We start from the raw sequence: 23,687 nt of genomic DNA, 5'->3' as shown, positions 1-23,687 counted from the left end.
AGATTTATGAAGTTGATGCCATTAAGCAAAAAACAAAGTAACAGGAATAGCAACAATTCTTAAAAATGTAAGCCCAAGGGAGAGCAATTGCAACATATGTAACCAAATTAAAAGGTAAACAAAAAACTGGAATCAATATTTGCAACATAGATGAGTCATGAATTGTATCTTCAGTTATAAAGAGCTTCTATAAATCAATGAGAAAAAATACAATAATTAGCCAAGTACATAAAATTAATAATACATCTAAAAGTACATTTAAAATCACTAATAAACAAATATCTAACGAAAGAACATGAAGTCATTCTATCAGATTGGCAAAGGTTAAAAATGCAGAGAAAATCCAGTGTCAGAATATATGAATGTAGCCAGGCATGGTGGTGCACACCTGTAATCCCAGCAATTTGCTAGGCTGAGGCAGGAGGATCACAAGTTCAAGGCCAGCTTCAGCAACTTAGCCCTTTCAAAATAAAAAGGGCTGGGGTTGCAGCTCAGTGGTTATGTACTCCTGGGTTCAATCCTTGGTACAAATAATATATATATCCCTTTGGGGGGGGGGTACAAAGGACTGAACTCAGGGGCACTTGACCACTGAGCCACATCCCAGCCCTATTTTTTTTTTTTTTTGTATTTTATTTAGAGACAAGGTCTCACTGAGTTGGTTAGTGCCTCCCTTTTTTGCTGAGGCTGGCTTTGAACTCATGATCCTCCTGTCTCAGCATCCTGAGCTGCTGGTGAATATGTCCCCTTTTAGTCAGTGTTGGCGAGATTGTGACTTGTACCTTATCTTTTCCAGAAGGAAACTGGTCCAGTGTGTCCCAGTGTCCATGGACATGGTACATCCCTGAATCCAACAATCCCAGTTCCAAAACGATAATCAGTCCGCTGAATCACAACGTGTCCAAAGGACGAGGAGTGTTTCTATTGCGTGTGTTGCTGGAGGACCAGAAGCAAAGGAGCTGCCCACCGGTCAGCAGCACCACCCTGGAGCCCAGGGCAGCTGCAGGAAGCCACTCTTGACTGTAGGACTGTGCGGGAGGACGCCCGACAGTTCCACACTCACAGCAGGTTTCAGAACTCCACGTGTTCAGAGTGACGACCTCTAAACTGTCGACCTAAGTATACGACCTAAGTATACGACCAACAACAAAAGGCATCCAAGTGCCCCCAAAGACGGGCACTAGACACGTCCAGCAGCATGACCGTCCCAAACTGGAAACTGCACATGTGCCCATGGGCAGTAAATGGATAAGCTCATCTCGACCTGTGCGCACAGAGGGGAGGACAGGCCACTCCCACACTGGACCACTGCAGCCTCCTGCGCCCCGTGATGGACCTCACCACCTTGCGGAGGAAGAGAGGGCAGAGGAAGCAGGGAACGCGCTTGGTGCTCGAAGCTGAGGGAACCGAAGGTCGGCTGAGGTGGAGGGCAGCTGGACCTGGGCGGGAAGGGGCTGGACGGAAGGAAACGCCAAGGGGCGTTCGGCGTGCTGGTGAGGTTCTGTCACTTCTCTGCACACCCTGCGCACAGGCGTGTGCACGCACAGGGACAGCAAGAAGGGTGCTGCAGCCAGCAAGGAGTCCCCACGCTGTGCTCTGGGATGGGCTGGGGAACAGGGAATGGGGAGGGACAAAGACCACAGCAGAGAGCTTGAGGGGGTCTGGGCTGTCCCTGCGCCTCCTCCCAGAAGACGGTCTGCGGGCTCAGGATTCAAGCCAACACCCCAGGAGGAAGACAGCCCTTGACCACTAGCAAGGGCGCCAGGGAAGTGCTGATTGCGCCTCGCAGAGCCTGGTTTGAAGGCCCATGGGAGGCAGGTTTCAGGGGCGTTGCTGACATGGGGCCAGCCGCACGCCAAGAGTGCCATTTGGGGAGCTTCTACATGTGCGCGCAGCCCTCGACCTGGACACAGTCTGTGGCCAGCATGTCCTCTACCCAAGGCCGGACACGCCCCTTCCCTCCGCCTCTCTCCGCCGGCACCATTCTCCCCAGGAGTCTTTACGGCTTGAATTTTCTACAGTTTTATGAAGATAGAACTGTACGGTACCCACCATTGTTATCTGGCTTCTGTATCTCAGCGCAACCATTCTGAAATTCATCCCCGCGCCATTATTGAACACCACTCGTTAATCCACAACCTACTGATGGACACCCGGGTTGCTGCCAGGTTTCGACAATGGCTAATAAAGTTGCAATTAGCAATCGTGTCTGAGTCTTTCATGAACATGTGCATTCAATTATTTTGGCAAAATATCTAGAAACAGAATGGATGTCATACAACAGATGTATGTCTAACTGTTTGGAAAACCGCCAAATTGTTATACAAATAGAGCATTTTACATTCCCAACAGCAGCATGTGAGAGTTCCAGTGGGTCCCTCTTACACCAACACTTGGTGTTGCTGTTTTAATTGTAGACGTTTTAATAGGTGTGTAATGCCATTTCATTAGAGTTTCAATTTGCATTTCCGTAATGATTGATGATGTTGAATATTTTCTCTGGTGCTTATTTAGCACCTGTGTATCTTCTTGGTGAATCAATTGTTCGTATCTTTACCAAAATTGGGTTGTTTGTGTCTTCATTATTGAATTTAGAAAACTCTTTATATGTTTTGGATACCAGTCCTTTTTAACATGTGATTACAAATAATTTTCTCTTAGTCTGTGCTTGTCTTTTCATTCTCTTAACAGTACCCTTCAAAGACACAGCTCTTGACTGGGATGAAGTCCAGCATATTGACTTGCTCTCGTATTGATAGCAATGTGGTGTCATACATCAGCCTAACCCAAGCGTGGAAAGGTTTTCTTGCAGAAATCTTACATTTTATGCTTTATAGTTAAGTCTATGATGCTTTGGTATTTAGTTTTTTTGTGGTGCCGTGTGTGGTTCAAACGTGCAGGGGTGTGTGTGTGTGTGTGTGTGTGTGTGTGCGTGTATGTGTGCACTTGTGTGTGGAAGGATGCCTTGAATTACTAGCACTCAGTAGTTTCTCCAAGTTTGGTTGACAAAGCGCTGCCTCTCTGCTGGCTGCCTTTTGCACTTTTGTCCAAAAATCAACCGTGATGCTTCCTCTTCAGGATAAGATACAGTCTCCCTGGCTGAACACGGCCACGAAATCAGGGCAGAATACATGGAGAAGTTATCTGAGGACTTTGAAAACAAATGCTAACAGGAAAACTGAGAGAAAGAGGGAAAATCCAAAGGACCCACCAAACTGGCGTGATCTTGCCATGTCTTCCTCTGGTGCTTTGGGTCTGGAGTCAAGGCTGAGGGAAGTGGGCAGTAGCAGAACAGAAACGCCAGGAGACACCCTGGTTCGGCTCAGGGAATGGATACGTGCTTCCCTAGCACTCACTCAGGACGTGGAAATGCCCCGTGAGGCACTGTTTTCCTTTTCTCTTGTACCCCAGCCCCCAAAGAACCCACAGCAGCAGAAGTGGGGTGGCCGTTAGGGCCAGCAAGAGGCTGAAAACCTGGAGGAAGGAGAATCTTCCTCTTCAGTCAAACAGCAGCAGCCCCCAATCAGCGGGGAGAACTCCCACCGTTCCTCCTTCCCTCCCTCCCTCTCTCTCTCTGCTACCTTTTCTTGTCGGCTGCAGACAGGATGAGGGGGTTGGGGTAATTGAACTTGCATCTTTTTTAGCCGAGGGACCAAACTAGCCACTGACTCGCTAATCGATGGGGTTGTCCACATAAAAACCCACCTACACAGCCATCGGAGGAGCACGGCAAAGGCTTTAGAACCACAATCAACATAAAATTGGCCCAAACTTAAGTTCCGACCAGCCTAATTTCCTGATAAAACAAACAAACAAAAAGTAACATTGTCCACAGTGTGTAAAGGCCCTGAGCCACATATAAAAATACTCAAAGTATAACCCTAAATTCTCATGATACGAAGAACCAAGAAAATCTGAACATGCTTGGGAGGAGAGACCAAGCACATGTCAGTGCCAAGCTGATGTGGATGTCAGTCACCTGACAGGCATTTTTAAGGGGCCATCATAAACTCATGCTCCAGGAACGGAGGGAGAATACTTTCTAAAAGAACAAAAGTCCCAACAATGAGACTAAAAAAAAGCACTTGAAGACATCATGACTGAAGATGCCTCAAATCATGAGAAATAAACGAATCTACAGCCTGAGGAGACTCGTACAACCCATGAGTCTGAAGAAATTCATGCTGAGACGCATCATAAACTGATGAGGAAACTAAAACAAAGAAAAACATCTCAAAAGCAGACAGAGAAAAATGGCACGTTGCTTGCAGGAAAGAACGGTTTGCACAACTGAAATGGCAATGGCATCCATGAAAACTAGAGAAGCTCCAAAATTCCATCTCTACATAAAAGCCACGAAAAGATGGAAGAATGGTCATACTCCATCTCCTTGGAACTCTGGAAACTGCCAGGTGCTTGCAGCAACACAGGAAGCATCTATATAAGACAAATGGCTGGATCTTGGCGTGTGTGGCATGTTCCTTTACCCTATTTTCTGCTCCCCAGATTAGCAATCACCTTGAAAATGCCACCCAGTTTCCAGTGCTGGTACCAGAATGGCGCCATTCCCAAAGAATTGTAATTGTTTAGTCTGTTTGATTGACCCTTGAAGAACAGCATGACCAATGGGCATGACTGATAGTCACCTAACCTGGAACTCAGCAGCACCGGAGCCATGACCCTGGAGTCACTGGCTGAGAGCCTTGGCCGGTTAACGTTCCCATGAGGGCGGCTTGAGCCAAGGGTAACATCTGGGGAAACTACAGACCAATCCAAAAAAGTATCTGAGGACAGCCTCAGAAATGAAATGCTCAGGGAGGAAAAGGTTTTGAAAAACCCCAACTTGTGCCCGGGGTGTTAGAAGACAATGTGGGTTCCCAGGACGGAGACCATTTCAGGAAGGACCTGAGACAGCCCTAGGTTACCTCCAGCTGATCCTCAGGACCCACACAGGCAGAAGCAAAGCTTAAGGCAGAGCGGTTAACTTCTTGCAAAGCTTCACAAGAGTTTAAGGAACTCTCTGTCCAACATTAGCTGACTACTAAGGTAAGAGAATAGAGATGTCAGTATGCACACATGACCGAGAACAGACTTTAGAAATGCAATTCAGAGACGTTACTAGACACATAACTAAATAATTAGAAATGGACCTGGGGAGGAGGATCTAATTTCCAGAGTTATCCTCTTACAATAGTCCAAAATCCATTGTTCCACAAAACATGACAAGATATGCAAAGAAATAAGAAAGTGTAACCCATGTGGTCCACAGAGAAAAATACAAGCAACAGAGACTATCTTTGAGGAAGCCCCAATATTGCACTCACTATCCAAAGACTTTAATCAGCTATTTTAAAATGTTCAAAGACCTAAAGGAAATGTCTAAAGAACAACAAAGAACAATATTCCCCAAATGGACCTACACACTCAAAGCAATCTCTATCAGATTTCTAAATGCTTCTGCACAGAAATGGGCAGGCCAATCCCAAAATTCATATGGAAATCCAAGAGACCCCCCAATAGCCAAACAGTCTTGAAAAAGAAAAAAAAGTGAAGTACTCACACATCCTGACTTCAAAATTTACAATAAAACAACTGTAATCAAAACAGAATGGCACTGGAATAAGGATAGAAAATATCAATGGAATTGAATGGAGATTCCAGAAATAAAACCCATGCATTTTGGTCAACGATTTTTGACAAGGAGGTCAAGAACTTTCAATGGGGGGAAATGATAGTTCTTTCAACAACAGGTGCTGACACTGAATATCCACACCCACAAGAACAAACTTGGGCCACCCACCTCATACCACATACAAAATCTAACTCCAAGCGGATCCGACTTACATGTGAGAGCTGAAGCTATAAAACTCTTAAAAGGAAACATAGGGGTAAGTGTTCAGGACTTGGGTGAGGTACCAATTTCCTAAATATGATACAGAAAGCACAAGAAACAAAATAATAAATAGATAAATTGGATTTCAACAAAACTTAAAAATTTGTGACTCAGATAATACTCCCAAGGATGTTAAAAAAATACAGATGGGAGAAAATATTTGCAAATTATATATCTGATGATGGTCTAATAGAGAGTATATAAAGAATTCTTACAAATCAACAACAAAAAGAGACTCCAATTAAAAATGGCAAAGGATTTGAATGGATGTTTCTCCAAAGGTATACAAATGGTCAGTTTGCACATGAAAGATGTGGAATGTTATTAGTCACTGGAGAAGTACCAACCAACCACCCTGAGATGGGAGCCCCAGGATGGCAATGGCAGGAGTGTTCAGGATGCAGAAACATCATGAACCTCTGCGTTGCTGATGGGAAGGCAGGCTGGAAAGTCATCTGGAGAACAGTCTGGCAGCTCCTCAAAAGTTAAGTGTGGAATCACCACGGGACCCAGCAGTTCCCCTCTGGTTAGACCCACAGAACTGAAAACATACATTGACACAAACTGGTGCATGAATGTTCAGAGCAGCTGGTCCATGAGAGCCAAAGAGTGGAAAGAACCCAAATGTCCATTAATTGACGAGTAGATGAACAAAAATGGCATGTCCACAAAACAGAATATGAATCAGCCAAATAAAGGCATGGAGAATGAACACCTGATGAAACATGGATGAACCTTGAGTACATCATGTGAAGTGGAAGAATCAGACAGAAAAGACCTCATGTGGCATGATTCATTCACATCCAGGATACGTAAATCCCTAGAAATAAAATGTAAACTAGCCAGTCCCCTGGGGAGGGGAGGAGAAAACGGGAGCTTTGTATTTCTGTTAGGCAGAACTCACAGAGCAATCATCTGGCTCTGGAGTTTTTCTTTATAGAGAGGTTTTAAACTAAAATTTTATTTTTTAATAGGATTAGGTTATGTATTTCTTTTTGAGTGGGCCTTCCTGGTTTGTATCTTTTAAGGAATTCATTATATCCAGATTGTCAAATTTGTTGGTATAAAGCTATTCACAATATTCTATTATCATTATTCTTAATAGTTAGAATGTGTAATATCAATATACTCATGACTTTATTTTTTATGATCAATCTAGGTATAGGTTTATCAATTTTCTAGAACTTCTCAAAGAACTAGCTCTTAGTTTCATTAAGTTCAGTATTGTTTTTTGTTTTCTATTTGGTTGATTTTTATTCTGGCCTTTATTATTTCATTACATGGTTTGGATGTATTTTCTTTTTTTAATGACTTAAAAGTGGGTGCTTATATTATTAATTTGAAACCTTTCCTTTTTTTCTATTTATATTCATTGCTATTAATTTTCCTCTGAGTGCTGCATTAGCTGCAACCAACAAATATTGAAATGTTCTATTTTTAATTTTCATTCTAATCAACATACTTTCCAGTGTCTATTTTAAGTTCTTCTTTAACTTGTAATTTACATATGAGTACATTATTTATGTCTCAAATATTCATCGGTTTTTCTAAATATGTGTCTGTCAAAGAGTACAACAGGAGTGGCTCAGAGTCTTTTGAAGTTACTTTATGTATTTATAACCATAAATACATAAATATCTGCCTTATAAATGTTCCGTATTTACATACAAAGAATATGTATTCTGTATTGAGTGGAATATTACATTAGTTCTGGTCATGTCGAGTTGAATGATAGTGTTGTTCAAACCATGTTTGTGAGGCCTCCGGCTGTAATTGTAGACGTGGCTCTGTCTCCTTGGAGTTCTGACACTTTTACTTCTTGCATTTTGAAGCTCTGCATGTCTGTGCTCCCCTCCTTGAGCTGAGGCCCACGGACCCCTCTCAGGCAGCAGGTGGGCAGCACCGGGTTCTCACTGCTCTGCTTTACCTTAGCGTAATGTCTGGAAACCCAATGTTTCATACCATGTTTCAGTTCCTATTGCTCTTGCTTCAGGTAGGAGGACAAATCCAATTTACGTCATTCCTTCTTGACCAGAAGCAAAAATCTCCAGAAAACCTAGTTTTGAATTAAATATTCTCCCTTCTATTTGAGCAGCAGAAGCAATCCCAGCAAATGCAGGAAAGGATTTGACTCATACCATCAACCTCTGATTCAATTCTTCTTTAAAATTATTTTCTTTCAGTATTGGTCGGTGTGTACTTAGTGGGGTTGTAGGACTTTGCATTTTCATTTTAGAATTAAATGCTTTTTTACTTTCATACATGCCCTCTTTTATGAAATGTACTTGGTGGAACAAAATACTGAAGCCATTTTGCTTTTGAGTCATTTTTACTTGCTATGTTCTGCCGCCCCACATATTGGCTAGGATTAGTACCGCTCTGAAAAATGTGGAGATAATTTAAATAAAATCGATTTTGTCATGTTGTCCAAAATATGTTTAAAAATTAGAATTTCCTGTTTTGGGGCCAGTGGCAGAACCTGCTAGGAGTTTGATCTAAGGGCCCTTTTTATCTCCCGGCCCTAGGTGACCGGGTTGGCCAATGGAATGCTGCTGAAGTGCTGGACACCCTCCAGAGTAGGGCAGTTAGGGGGCAGCTCCTCTTCCTCCTGGGTGACCTGGAGACCCTGTTCTTCTCCCTGCCCCAGGGCATGGAGCAAGGAGAGATCTCCAGGTGTATCAGACTTCACAGGTGTGAGGACCCATTCGTTTTATTCATTGTGCCACTAAAATATTTAGGTTACTATGACAACCCTGGGTCATCGTCAACCCTGACGAATAAAGTTAATTCTTATTTTCTCTGATAATCTGATAATTTTCAAAGGCTATATCAGAGAGTTAAACCTTAAACAGATACATTCAGCTAATGACAATACAAAGAGCCAACGGTTACGGGGTGCGTACCAAGTGGACGACACTGGGGTACATATTGTCCCTGAGTTATCTGAGTCGATGCCACAGTTAGACCAGAAACGTCGCCTGATCTCTGCAGATGGCACCACACCGTTCTTTCAAAATTCTGGCTGCCAGAGGCTGCCAAACACGGGTCACAACATGCCACAAACCAGGTCTCACTTTTAAATTTGTGCAAACACGTTGACAAAAATTGGCAGCAGAGTGGGTGCCGCCCACCAGGGGCCTTCTCCACACCCCTTGTGCCTGCACTACCTGGGCAGCAGCTGACCCTGTACAGCAACAGGTGGACGTGCACCCAACTGACCCCTCGATGCCCAGCCACCTCAGTAGCTGTTTCAGCTCTCCATCCACCTCCCTGTCTGTCGAGTGTCAGCTTGCCTGTCTCTTCAAATGACCCTGAAGCTAGGACAGGAAGCCTACAGGGACCTGAGATGGCAGGCCCTCCTGGTGCGTGACAGCGGGTGAGACTCCCTGACCGCCTAGCTCTTCTTCCTGCCTCACTTTGACACGAGCCTTCCTCCACCAGGAGCCCCGGGCGCTGCAGAAGGAAACACGTCACACGCAGGACACTCACTATGGAAGCACAATGTGATTGCACTGTGGACGGAGAGTTGGAAACCGCGATTCTCCAGCAGAGCCAGGAAGTTCAACAGTCATGGAAAGGGAATGTCCCACACAGGTCCCGAAGCCCCGCGCTAGAGGGAGTCCAACTCCACAGCCTGGCCGACACCCGCAGACATGGCGCCCAGGCGAGGACAGCCCAGCAGGTAAGAAGGGAGACGTGGCCTCAGGGGCTCCAAGACACAGCCCGATCCTGGGGAGGGGGCAGAAGCAAGCTGAGAAACGGTGTCCGTGGGGGGACACGGAGCACACTGGGCGCAGGGCCTTTGTGAGACGGGCCGAGGAAGGACGGGCAGCAAGCACGCCAAATCCAGGGAGGCCCCAAGGAGAAGAAGGCCCATCGGGCAGCAGAATAGGAAGGTCCAGCCAGGTGACCTCCACAGAGTGCAGAACCCCAGAGGGCCGACTGTGGAGTGACAGTTAAACACCAGCAAGGAACCAAGACGCAGCCTCAGAACTACAGGACTCTCAAGAACCACGACGGTAGGAGGGAGGTCTGGATGGAAAGCCTGAGGAAAGTTCTAGTTGATGAAAGATAAATATGAACCAGAAGGTGGATCACGACTCCCCGTAATGCCAGTGAGGGGAGACTCACAGGGACCCATGCTGGCATGACTCTCACATGCCTTGTTGGTACTGGTGCGTGACGTCACTCCCCACAGTGGGGCTCACTGGGCCTCATTTGTACATGTTGAGGGCCACAGCCCAGTCGGGATGACGCATGGCACTTTTGCCAGAAGTAGTGGTTGAGAGGTGACGCCAGCGAGCCATTAAGATGATGACTTTTGAGTTCTCGCGGAGTTCCCGTTGAGCTCCGGTTGAGCTCTCGCGGGGATTCCTGAAGAGTTCGCATTGGTTGGGGAAGTGCCGGAGGAGGGATTTCCGGTTGGTGGTTCCTGGAGGAGCCGCATGGCGTTCGGGAGAGTTCCCGGGGAGCGTGTGTGGAGTGTGCTGGTGAGTTCAGAAATAAAGTTTGTTCCTGCTTGAGTGGCTCGTGATTTGTGCTCAGCCAGACTGCGGCATGTACAGCCACAGAAAGTGGCAGGTCCCTCCCTCCCTCCCTCCCTCCCTGGCCCCCTTGCTCTGCTCTATGGACTGTCCTGCTGTTACTGTCTTACTTGGTGCATCATCATCATACACAGAAGAGGAGGCACGGCGGTGGGACGCGCTGTCCGTGGACATGGCACAGTGGGGCTCAGCTCCTTCCCCAGCACCACCCCCCAGGCCCTTCCTCCACTTCATTGCTCTCCCTTCTATTTCATGAGAACTTCTTTGTTCAAATTCCCTCCTCCCTCTAGTTTCCACATATGAGAGAAAGCATTTGGCTCTCGACGACCTCGCTCTGTCTCATTCCCCTTAGCACAACGCTCCCCAGTTCCATCCACTCACCAGCAAGTGACATGACTTCATTGTTCTTTGTGGCTCAGTGAATTCCCTTGGGTACATATGCCGCATTTTCCTTATCCATTTGTAGTTCCACAACTTGGCAATTGTACGGATGTAAAAATCAGATCCACGTATCACTGGAGTGTGCCAGTCTGAGTTCTCTGGGATGAAGACTGAGGAGTTGGACAGCTGGGTCATGTGGTGGTTCCATTCCTGACCTTTTGAGGAATCTCCAGACCGCTTTCTAGGGTGGCTATTCTAATTTGCAGTTCCACCAACAATGTGTGAATGTACCTGTCCCCCCACATTCCCACTAGCATATGTGGTGATTTACATTCTTGATGATTTGCATTCTAACTGGAGTGAGATGAAATCTCCGTGCAGTTTGGATTCGCATTCCCTGATTGCTAAGGATGATGAACATTTTTTCATACATTTCTTGGCCATTTAAATTTCTTCTTTTGAGAAACGTCTCTGTTCAGTTCTTTGGCCCATTATTGAATAGGTTTTTGCTTTGTTTGGGTGTTTTTTCTCTTTTGTTTTGGTGGTATTTTTTTCATTTTTTATAAATTCTGGAAGTTAATCCCCTATCCAAAGAGTAACTGGCCAAGATCTTCTCCCATTCTGTACCATTTCTCTTTGTGCTCTTGATTGTTTTCTTCACCATAAGAAGCTTTTGAATTAAATGCTGTTGCATTTACTGCTCGGTTTTATTTCTTGAGCTCCCGGGGTCTTGCTGAGGAAGTTGGTACCTGTGCCAACATTTTGAATGTTGACCCTGTGTCATTTCTTAGTGGTTGCAGAGGTTCTGGTTTAATTCCTAGTACTTTGATGCACTTTGAGTCAATGTTTTTGCAGGGTAAGAGAGAGGGACCAAATGTCCTTCTTCTACATATGGACATTCAGTTTTCCCAGTGCCCTTTGTTAAAAAGCCTGTCTCAGGATGAAGAAAAAATACATTGGAACTTACATGCAAACAAAACAAAGCTAAAAGCACAAGTCTCTAAGATTCCAAATGAATCCCAACTGTGCTAGTGATCAAGCCCATCAGCTCAGGGGCACTGTCCATGAAAGATATCCAGCAGTGACCAGCACTGGCCACCCCTGAGGAGATCAGCAGTGTTAGGAGACAGAATCAACCTCAGACTGGGAGAGAAATCACCGGAAAACACACACCTGTTACAGAAATCATTGTCAAAATAAGAAGAAATCTTAAAACTCGGAAATAAGAAAACAGCCCATTGGGAAAATTGGGCAAAAGGTTTGAACACACACTTCACCAAAGAAAAATACACAGATGGAAGCAACAGAGACCTAAAAACATGTAGCAACAGAGACCTAAAAACATGTCACGGGGTGCTGCACACCCCACAGTGAGACACCACCACACACACAGCAGGAGCACTCGCCTGCTGACGGGCATGCACAGTGTGGGACACATCTCACGAAGGCAGCCATTGTCCTACAGGAGAGCAGTCCTGCCCAGGTGCGCCCCCACTCACTGGGTGTCCCCACTAGCATGCCTGCAAGTGTCCACTGCTCTGACAGTGGCCTCTCATGCTGGAAAACTACGATTTCCTCCCAGAAGTCAGTGGGCGGTGAGCACGCAGTATGTGGCATGTCTACAGACGATTGTGATTCAATGACAAAAAGAAATGAGATCTCCCAAAGACAAGGCACAGAATGGGGGGCGGTCATCAGTAAAAAAAAGCCAGATTAAGAAGAGCCCACGGCTTGCTCCCCACATGACCCCGGGGAACCCAGAACCAGAGGCACAAGACCAGTGGTCGCCAGGGGTCCAGGGGTGGGGGGTTGGGCAGGCCAAATGCAGGGGCACTCCAAGCAGGGACGCTCTCTGTATGGTGCTGTGCCTGTGGGCACGTGACGAAAGGCATCTGTCAAAACCCACTGGACTCCAGCAGGAGTGGACCTTTATGTATGCAAATTTAAAGAGTCATTCAGAAGGTCAGTCGGACCCCAGAAGGAATGCGGAGAGTGACACATCCATCTGCATTACGGATGTGGAGTGACCTCCCTGCAGAGGGCAGGAGAAAGTGCTGACTTTGGTGCTCTAGAAGTGGGTGGAGCAAAGGCGAAGGGACTCTGCCAGGCACTTAGTCAATACCACTGTCTCTGAGAGCCTGAGAGAGTGCTGGTGACATAACACACACACCCTGCCCTGGAGCACACGGATGTCAGGAGGGAGCCGGGTGCTCCTTGTCAGAGAGGGAGTGGGCAGAGCAGGGGAGCCACCCAGAGGATCCGCTGTGGTGGGTCTTGGGGCGGGGGCAGGGGGGTGCTCCGTGTAGTCGCACACTTAGCTCAATACGCCCACAGGTGACCGCACAGACACGTGTGGGGCCGGGGAGTCTCTGGCTTGTCCCCCAGGAGGCCCAGAAGCCACAGCACACCTGGCACCAGGTCTGACTCTCTGACACGATCTCCAGCAAAGGAACCCAGGGCAGGAAACAGGTCGGATGAGCCCAGAGCAGCTCATGGTGCCAGAAAGAGAGAAGATGCTCAATACATGGGCGCCCGCAGCTCCCAGGCCATGGGCACAGCGTTCTGAGCAAGAAAGGGAATGAAATCCTATGGGATCATGGCACAGGCACAAGTCCACGCTGATGTAGATGGAAAAAGGAAGGAGGTAGGAGGGGAGGCAAGACTCACACCTGTGTCCGGACGCCCCGTGGCACTCCACCTCACTGAAGGGGAGCAGAGCACCCATTTTTTTTCTTTATTATTTAAAGCACTAGTTGCTTTTGTTTGGGGGGGCTTTTAGTTGCAGATGGACACAATACCTTTATTTGTTTTATTTCTGTGCGTTGCCGAGGATGGAGCCCAGCGCCTCCCCCGTGTTAGGCAGGCGCTCTTCCTCTGAGCCACAGTCCAGCCCCACAGCTCTGCTTCTTAAGTGTGCTGTTTTAATCACCAAAGGACCTGACTAGAACAATTGTAGGGGAGGAAAACTTTATCCGAGGGCTCAGGGTTTCAGAGGTCTGCGTCTTTAGAAGGGCGGCTCCATCCCTCAGGGCTGCAGGTGAGGCAGGACATCGTGGCGGGAGAAGGTGGCCGAGGGAAGCAGCCCACATGGTGATCAGGACGCCTAGGGACGCCACTCGCCAGATATAAAATACATACCCAGGCCACGCCCAGCCCACCTCCCCTGCCAACCCACCCCTCAGGGACTGCCCAGCTAAGCCCTGTTGGGGTTAGGTCACTGATGGGGTAAGATCTCAGGCCAGTCCTGTCTCCCCTGAACCTTCCTGCACCCGTCTCACCGTGAGCTTTCGGGGGACCCCTCACATCCACACCATGACGTGGTCTGTGCACAATGTCTTCCGTCAAAGACTGCAGCAGGAAAAGGGGAGACGGCAACTTCGCAGTGGAGAAACCCAATGAGCACCTCTGCCGGCGACCAAGGTCAGAATCCACCCTGATGGTCTGCTCCAGGTGACAGGTGAGATTGGCACTTCACCTCTGTGGCCTTGTCCCCCAAGCCCATGCTGCAGTCACCAGGAGACATCCATCAGACAGGTCACAACAGAGGAACACGGCAGGCCCTGCAGCCCGTGCTCCTCAAAGCGTCAGGCAGCAACACTAAGGAAAGTCTCCTGGGGGCCTCGCCAGGAGGAGCTAAGGAGACGCGGGTCTAGCAGAGCGCCCCCTCCTGGAGGAGGTCCTGGGGACCCGAGGAGAGCTGAGCCTTAGCTTCTGCCACGTATGGACTTGGTCCCGGACTGTGATGCGCGTGTTGAGCTGATTCACTTAGCCACACAGAGGATTCAAGTGTTGGGTACAGGATCCTGGTCAGCCACAATCTCTCTGCAAATCCAGAGGGATTTCATACATTTGTAAATTTTATAACTATTTTGTAAGTTTACTTATAAAATATTTAGTCTCATCTTGTGTCCCCACCTATGCCTTTCCCTAAAAGGTGGCATAAAAGCCTGTAGCAGGAGAGTGATGAGTCTTGTACGTCCATCACTCTGACCCCAGGAACCTGCCAGTGGATGCAATTCTCTCTCCTGGTCATGGGGTCCTGCTGGCCTCCACCACTGGGGTCCAGGGCTGGTCAATCACCCTCTTTCTCAGCCGTGAAATGCTCTCAGGAGCCCAGCATCCACCGTCACTATTCCAATGCCCTCTTGGGCACAGATTGCTAGAGATGCCCGGGCTCTGTCCAGGCCCTGCGTTCTGTCCAGGCCCTGGGCTCTGTCCAGGCCTGGTGCCGCCCTCTACACCCGCGCTCTGTTCCGAGGGCAGAGGAGCTGCTCTTCCTCCAGGGTCTCTGCCCCAGGGACTGAGTGAGCCCCAGGGGGCACCCTGCTTTTCCATGCTTAGCTGGGCCGAGGCCACTTGTGGGGCGGGTTCCCAGGGTGAAGCCAGAGCCCCGTCCTTGGTACTCACCCCAGCACCCTTGGGGGCCGGGTCAGAGGAGTGGAAGCCCTGGTCCTCTCACCTCCTCGCCATTTTGTGCTTTTTTGTCCAAATTTTGGCCAGAAAATGGAGGGAAGCCTCCTGTGTTTCTCCATGTCATGCCTTCCTCCTTCCCGGTTCCAGCCCCAGGGTTAAGCCACAGAAGTGTCGGAGCCTTTCCTCTTCACACCCGGAAAACAGCTCAACATGGGGTCTCCCCAAGCAGAGTCTCCGTCAGCCTGGACTTGGCCTGGAGTTAGTTAGTCTGGAGTTAGTTAACCTGGAGTTAACCTGGAGTTTGTTAGCCTGGAGCCTGGCAAGTTTCCTCTGCCCACAAAGCTTGGCTCCTAAGCCTCGTGTCTCTAAGCAGTGGGACAGATGTCCTGCCCTGGGGCCCAGAGTCCCTTGACTTGAGCTCAGGCTGCAATCAAATACCAGCTGGGGGGAGAATTGCCATGCACCGGTGGAGTATCTCCCAGAACACCATCTCCATGGCCTGCTGCTAGGGTGGACAGCGTTGGATGGCTTGTCCAGGTGGGGAAGAGGTCAGAGGGAATGGTTCTAGTGGTAAGGAAACAGGTTACCAAGAGGGATGGAGCTCTGTTCTGGGACGTCCTTGGGACAAGGACACTTTGGTGGTGAGAGAAGAGGGCAGGGCTGCCCTGTGCAGGGAACATGGCCAAGAACCCCTCAGAAGGAAGACCGAGGCTGAACCCAAGGGGTCTCCAGTGGAGGTGGAATGACAACCTTCCTTTCCACTGATCTCCGGGTCCAGCTGTCCCTTCCACATGGAAGAAACCAGGCAACTCGGGGCAGGACAGCACTGGACCTCCTGGGAGGCCTTCCCATAATGCAGAGACGACGCACTCATTCCAGAACATTGTTTACGCACCACTGCAGAACCCGAGGTGGAGGACCGTCGCCATGCCCTCTGCCAGGGCTCACTATTTAGTGCCTTGACAAAGAAGCACACGGGTCATTATGTCACACGTTTGTTTTGTTTGATATTTTGGGACTGTTTTTCAGTACGATTGATTTCCGTTGTTGTTGCCTTCTGTTTTATACATTTGAAAACATAATTCACAGGTCTCATGAGACTGCCAAAGGGATGCATGCATAAAAAGAAAACTCTTGAAGTATTTTTTCTGGGTCTCAGAAGATTTCTTGGTACATTATAATTTTTCCCTACATTGAAATTCCCCATTTATTCCCAAGATTTTGGTAAAGCTGTGATTTACACACATCTGTCGTGTGATGATGGCAGTGTGGAGGATAGAGGGGCTGCAGAGGAGGAAACTGCACACACACATGTGCACACATGCACACACACATGCATGCACACATGTAAACACATGCACATGTGTGCACACACATACACACCTGCATGCACATGCACACACACGCACGCACACATGCACACACATGCACACAGCAACACAGGCATGCACATGCACGTGTACGCACGCATACACATGCACACACACATGCACACACACAAGGCATACATATGCGCGCGCGCACACACACACACACACACACACACACCCCTACATGCCCACCAACAACAACCCCAGGGATGGGACCTGGAGCTGTTGCATACTGAGGGAAGACAATGGCCCAAGAGTCCTCATGTGGAACTGAGGTGGAGCTTCAGGGGCTGGGACAGTGCTGGGCTGGGTTGGTTCAGGAAAATGAAGAGGTAAAACATTTAGGGGGCTGGGGTGTGGCTCAGAGGTAGAGTGCTCCCTAGCATGCTTGAGGCACTGGGGTCAATCCTCAGCACCACATAAATATAAAATAAAAGATATTGTGTCCACCTACAACTAGAAGATAAATATTAGAAACATTTTTTTGAACAGCATGATGCTCGGGGGCCCTTCTCTGGGGCCTCCCGTGGTGCCCGTCTAGGATGAGAAGGGTCCAGGAGGAAGAGGGGCTCCCATGTCCACAGGGACATGGCTGGAGGATGGGCGTGGTTCCCAAGGGTGCCCAGGACTGAGCGGCTGCTTGCATCTCCCTAGTTCCCTTTGGACTCCGTGCTGAGGGGAAGGAAGAACAGCAAGGGAAGGAGCTGCTGGCCAGAGCTTTGCCAACAGCGAGACTGTGCAGAGCGCAGACTCCACAGGCTCCCGGACCCACTGCCCACAGTCTCAGGAAGAGAAAAAGGCTCAATTAACTGTGGTACAAATGCCAGGGATGTGTTTCCAAGGTTCTCCATGGAGAATCAGGAGGCCACAGGCCAGAAACTGCCTTCAAGGCCTGGTCCTTGCCCAGCAGCCACTGTAGGCCCAGCACTGCCTGTCGCACCTGTGGAGGCCCATTCACACTGAGCTGCCTTCTCGGTGATGGTCCCTCGAGGTGGGACATGCCACACCATGGCTGGTCCCCCAGGCAAGGTCACAGGACAGCACTTTAATAGTTGAATAGCAGTAAACTAGGCGTGGCTGGGTGTGCGTGGCTGGGTGTGCGCCCGCTCGCCTTCTGATTTGAAGGGCACTAGGAGTGCCCTCCCCCCTGGCCCCTCCAGAGACACTGGGTGCCTGGGGCCAAGTGCTTGCTCCCAGGAAGCACCTGCAGAGGACACTCACTGGCATGGAGGACGTCAAGGGAACCACAGTGAAGGGGCTTCATCAGAAGGGTCACGCAGGAGGCAAGAGGACCTTGCGAAGGAGGATTCCCGGGGGAGTGGTCAGAGAGTCTCCTGGACGTGGAGGGTGGTCAGGACTCCTCCCTAAGATGGTGGATAACACTGTGTGCTCCTCTGTGGAGCTCAGGGTCACACCCGCTGCACTTTGAAGACTGTTCTTGACCCTGTGTCCTCCCTCCCCCTCGGGATGTGACTTCAAATATAAGAGAGGAGGGAGAGAGAGATGGAGAGGGAGGGAGAGGGAAAGGGAGTGAGGGAGAGGGAGAGGGAGGGAGGGAGGGAGAGGGAGAGGGAGGGAGGGAGGGAGGGAGAGAGAGGGAAAGGGAGGGAGGGAGAGAGAGGGAAAGGGAAGAAGGGAGGGGGAGAGGGAGGAGGGAGAGAGAGAGCCGTGCAACCTAAGCCGACATCAGTAGGGGCCAGAAAAAATCAGGGTGCGATGGGAAGGGTGCTAGTGATGAGCCGCGGAATGCAGCCAGGGTCAGAAGCGCAATCACGTTAACAGCAGCGAACTCCCATCTGGATGTGAAGGTGCTGATTTGAGGTCCTTTCCTAAGTGGAGGGCTGGATCCCCCGGGGCTGCACGCCTGTCTGTGTGCACCCACGCACGCTTCATGGGTCCCTTGGTGTGTGCTGGATGCACCCTGAAGCTGCATTGATCCTAACATGTGAACTCGGGTGGGTGCTGATCCACTGTCCCCAGAAGCCTGGGAGCTACGTGGGGAAGGGGTTTGTCCCATGGTGGGGCATGGAGCCTGCACACCAAAGAATGGTCCGAAGATGTGGACCCTCGCTGGGTCCGGACACACCCGCACCTGATATCTGCCTCCACCTGAGAATGAGGGGTGTCCCTGGAGAGACCCTTGGCAGGCCATTTCCTGACTCTCCGGCACAGGCACTGGCACACACCTGTCCTCTGGCACCGCATCTCAGGCCCAGATCATGTTTGAGAAAGCAGAGTTAAACAAGACCAGCCATTTCCTTGCTGTGGGGCATCTCCGAGGTTCCCCATGTGGTGTGCTCTGCGATCTGTCTCGCACGGCGGGAGCATCATCAGAATCTTACTGGCCAGGAGGCTCTGTCGGAAAGGCTGCTCGTTTATCTTGATGTTCCGAGGATCCTCGATGTGGCTCATGGGGCCCGAGAAGAGCCACGTGGAGTAAGTGGGTCCCAGTCGAGGGAAGATCTCCAGAGACCAGGTCGGAGGACCCCAGGAGGGGAGGTGTCTCACTGAGAGCCCTTGAGATCCAGGGGGTGGCCCCAGCAACAATGGAGGGCAAGCGTGTGGCTTCCGCAGAGGAGCCAAGCCTGCCTGCTGCAGGGCTGGTGGCCACAGAGGCCACGCCCATGGGGCCTCCAGGAAGCTGGCCAGGGCAGCAGGAAGGAGCCCAGGGGCATCCAGCCCTCTCTGAAGGCCTCTGACTTAGCATGTGTTGTTTGCTGTGAACAAGAGCTCCATGTTTACCACCGCTCCCTGGCCCTGCTCCTCTGTCCCTCCAGATTAGGACCACAGGACAGATGGGGACAGAAGCCACATGACAGGGAGGGGAGCATGAGCCGGGGGTAAAAGCTGAGAAACAGAGCAAACAGTGATTTTTCCAAAAGCTTCAAGAACATGATGCAGGTTTCACAAAGCAGGTGACGGGAGAAGAATGATTGTGCTGGGGAAGAAAAAGACGTTGGAGCAGAGAGCGGAAGGGACAACCTTGATGGAGCAGGGCTGTGAAGAGAGGGGGGACAGCAGCCAGGCACCCACAGGTCCTACACTGGGAGGCCCTCCTGCACTCTGATGGGCAGGGATGATGGCAAAGGCAGGGCAGGGAGCCCAGGGAGCCTCAGCCCCGTCCAGCTTTCCTTGTGAATGAGAAGGTTCCTGGATTGGAACAGTCCTGCTGGGGAGGGGCGGTGACCTGGCCTCCAGGACTCTGAGCCCTGCTGGGGCCAAGGCTGCGGATGTGGGGGCTGTGGGACCCTCTCACGGTGTGGTGCAGGAATGGCAACTCGAGCTGCTGGGAAGTGCTCAGAGAGGAACCCAGTAGTCCCTGTGCACGGAGGTGTGTGCCAAGCCCCGTAGGTACACCAAACCTCAGGGGCACGGAACCCCACATAGCCTCTTCCTGCACGGAGTGTGTGACGGTGGCTTCACATTCAGCCTGGCTGAGTGGAGAGAAGCCGGAGGCTCCAGAAGCATCATCTGTAGGTTTATCTGAGGGAGCCCGGGAGGGGTGGGCAGGGGAGTCTGTGCATGGGGACAGAAGATCTGCCCTCCCTGTGCGTGGACGGCCCAATCAACTGGACCCTGAAGAAAAACATCAAGGAGGAAGGGACTCACGTGCCCCACCCCTGATCTCGTTTCTTTCTCCTAGCACCAACACCCTCCTCCCCCAGCGTGGACACCCTCCTCCCCCAGCGTGGACACCCCTCTCCTGCCCTGGGACCTCAGAATCAGCTTCTTCAGCCTCTGGACCCCAGGACCCGCCAGGCTCTCAGGATGCAGCCTCCCGAGTTCTGAAGCTTCTGGACTGGGCTGGACCGTGCTGTGTCCTCCCTGGTTCTCCACATCACAGACGGCCTTCGCAGTTCTCTCTGACTCCCCTCTGACGTACTCCACAGGTTCTGGGGACCGTGGCTGACATGACAAGCTGTCGGCAGGGAAACTTAACTGAGAGGTCAGCATAATGAGAGATGGAACAGGGACAAGGCAGCCGGCCTGGACCCGCGCGTGTGATCAGCGCGAAGCTTGTTCCGTATTGTGCTTCCGTGATGTTTTTAGACCACAGGTGACATTGGACGCTGGAACTGCAGAAGGCAAACCGCAGGCCGGGCTGAGCACTGTCATGGGGTGGGGCCTCATCCCGGGGGCCAGCAGGCCAGCCTGGGACGCAGTGTGGACAGGGACACCACTGCTGCACCCTGCCACCACGCCCCAAGGTGTGCCTCCCAGGCGTGGCTCCCGGGGCCAGGGCTCAGTGACAGGCCCTGCTGGGGTCCAGCAGGGCAGAGCCCAGGGAGGGAAGAGCCTGGGTCAACGGGGCCTGGAAGTCCCTGCTCCTGCTGAGGCCTGGGAGCAATCGCACCAGGAGCAGAAATGAAGGGGCCTCGTGAGGAGGCCAGCTCCGTGAATGGTAGCGAGAGCCGAGCGACCTCAGCCCCTGCTGCACAGGACCGTAACTCCCAGGGGAGTCTGGGGTCCTGCTTTTGAGGGACACTCTTTTTATAAGCTATTCCGAACGGGGGTGGGAGGGACAAGCAGAAGGAGAAGGAACTCTCTCTGGATTTCTATTGCTTCAGAGTCAGCAGTTTGTGACTCATGCAGTCTCGATCCGTGCTTTGTCTACACGTTTTCATTTCTAAATACTAAAAACACTTTGTTTGGAACACGGGTTATTTTTAGCTGCTGTATCAATAGTGTGCATCCATTTCTCCCCATAGGAGAAGAGCCTCCTCCAGACTGGGCTGGGCAGCGCCAGAGAGGCCGACTGTTTACCTAACTGTGCTACCTGTGTCTCCCTGCTCCCTAGAGACTCTTCGAGGTGGCCTCCTGTCCTCACTGACCACCCTTGAGTCATCTCCAGACCCCGTCCTAAGATCCGCAGGCCCCAGAGTCCTGAGCGTCCCTCGGGATGCCAAGCCAAGGAGCCACCTCCTCACAGCCTAGAGCAGAGCCAGTTCTTGACCGCTCTGCAGCCTTGTGCGGCTCTAGAGGAAGGTGAAGAAAGGAAGGCCACACCCAAGGTCACCTCCTTGACAGAGAGCCAGCCCGCCACATCTTAGCAAAGACAGGAAAGCAGTCTGAGGCAGTCTGCTGTCCTTCAGTGGACACACAGGAGAGAGGGGCTGGAGGGAGGCTGGAGGTGGGAGGGTCCCACCTCTGCAGTCTCTGCCCTCTGTGTAAGGCCTCTGTCCACCCCCCACCTGCCTGGCCACTCCATCGGCCCTCTGCTTTGGTTCCACCAGGAATGGGTCAGTGCTTTTGGTCCAGGAGGCAGGGGGACCCATTTGTAAAAGGCGCCGACTTTCAGCCTTAATAAAACACAACTTGATTCTAAAACAAACACACAGCCCTTAAGCGACAGCCTCGTAGCTCCCAAAGTGGAGCCTAAGACAAGGGTCTCAAGGAGGAGGAGGGCCCACTCCTCTGCTCCCCACGCACACCTGTAAGGAATTCCACTCTTAGACTGGTCCGAGTGTCCCCCTGGGGTCCTCTCCTAGAAGGGTGAATTGGGACAGGCCCTCCTCTGGCCCCTGGCCAACCTTTCTGAGCCCATCCTTGGGGCATGGCATGGTGTCAGCTGCTCTTGCCTTCTTCCAGAACTTTCCCCAGAGTCCTGGCCAGCATGCCCTCAGCCAGGGCCCTTGTCACCAGCTCCCACCCAGATTTCCCAAGCAAGGAGTGTCCTGAGCAGGCTCAGGTAGGGTCTCCCAGCCTCCTGCGCCTGAGCCCTGAGGCAGCCCCCAGTGCCTGGGAGAACATGCTAGAAATCAGTGTAGCCACCAAAACCCTTCCACTTCCTTTTTGCTCCATAAACCTAAACACACTGTCCCCACTGTCAGCTCTGTGACCCACCACTTGGAGCTGGGGCCAGAGTGGGGAGAGATCCCCTTCAGATGGCCTCGGGAGGCAGCTGCAGGACTCACCGTGGACCACTCCTGGGGCCAGCAACACACAGACCACAGTTCCTCCTACACAGACCCCCAGGGCTGAAATTCCTCTTGAAAGTTTACAGCCCGAGTGTCTCCAAGGAGAAGGAAAAGCACGAGATCGAAACCCAGGGCGGCCTGCGGCTTATAAGGACAGCACCCCTCGCCCTGGGCTGGCCCACTCTGCACTGGGGTCCTACGGCGAGGGTCTGTGTCCAGGACTCCTTTGGGCTCAGACAGTTTGGTGGGAGCCTGGTCCTTCTCAGACTGCGAGGTCTGGGCCTCCCTCTCCTCCTGGAGAACAGGCTGAGCATGCACTTGGGTGACTGGGAGGTGGGCAGAAGCCATGCAGGGAGGCCCATCCAGCACCCGCTGCTCCGTGCTCAGTCCTACCCGACAGCAACCCCTACCATGCCAGGCTGCAGACCCTCCCTCTGCCCACTCCACCGTCAGCCCCAGGAACAGCAACTGCTCAGGCAGGGACCCCCGCCCAGGCGTGCTCGGCACAGAGTCTGTCTCCTGGACCCTGCGCTCCCCCCGCCTGAAGGCTGCAAGCCAAGCCCGGTCCTGGGTGGGGGAGACTTGCCAGGTGGGGAAGTCGGGGGCCTGGCTCCGTGGCGGCTCCTCTGCCCCTTCGGGGGCTCCTTGGCCCCCCTTTTGCTCATTCTCAGGCTTCCCCTCTCCAGGTTGCTCGGGCAGCCGCATCGGGGGTCCAGGGCGGTGGTCTCAGGGAGGTTTGGGAGCACATCAAAGGCACGTCAGCGAGGACACTGGGGCTCTGCAAGGAGGTGACAGAAACTTACTGCAGGAAACAGCCTGGGTGGTTATTTACCCAGAGTCAGCCGTCTAAATAATTCAACCCGCCCTCCGCTCCCCAGGACAGCGGCACGAAGCACAGTCCTGGCACCAGGAACACGGTGGTGGCTGTGACAGATGTTTAGTTATTAATAAGACCTCAATGTCACAGCGGGCATTACACAACAACCCCTAGTGCCCTCTGGGACCGGCCTTCACATGGCAGGTACTTTTCCATTCACACCCCCAGGCTCTGCAGAGGGCCCAGGGGCCACCAGCTGACTGCGGCCCGCGGGAAAGCCCAGCACCGCCCAGCCTCAGTTTTCTTGACAGTGACATCAAGAGAGCCCCAGAAACCAAGTGAGTACCTTAC

The 23,687-nt window shown here is 51.3% G+C and overlaps 1 protein-coding gene across 1 annotated transcript in view; it reads right to left on the bottom strand.

The window, feature by feature from the left end:
• The window catches only part of Caln1 (calneuron 1), a 331,295-nt gene extending 307,890 nt beyond the window's left edge, over positions 1-23,405 (bottom strand). Inside the window, exon 1 of the mRNA XM_076840164.2 lies at positions 23,102-23,405. Within this exon, the coding sequence (XP_076696279.1) occupies positions 23,102-23,224 (123 nt within the window). The 5' untranslated portion in view covers positions 23,225-23,405. The remainder of the gene's footprint in view (positions 1-23,101) is intronic.
• Positions 23,406-23,687: the final 282 nt, after the last annotated feature.

The sequence above is a fragment of the Callospermophilus lateralis genome, chromosome 19 (genome assembly GCF_048772815.1).
Source record: "Callospermophilus lateralis isolate mCalLat2 chromosome 19, mCalLat2.hap1, whole genome shotgun sequence".
Taxonomy (NCBI): Eukaryota; Metazoa; Chordata; class Mammalia; order Rodentia; family Sciuridae; genus Callospermophilus; species Callospermophilus lateralis.
Note: the sequence above shows the minus strand (reverse complement) of the source record. Positions and strands in the feature narration are given on the sequence as shown.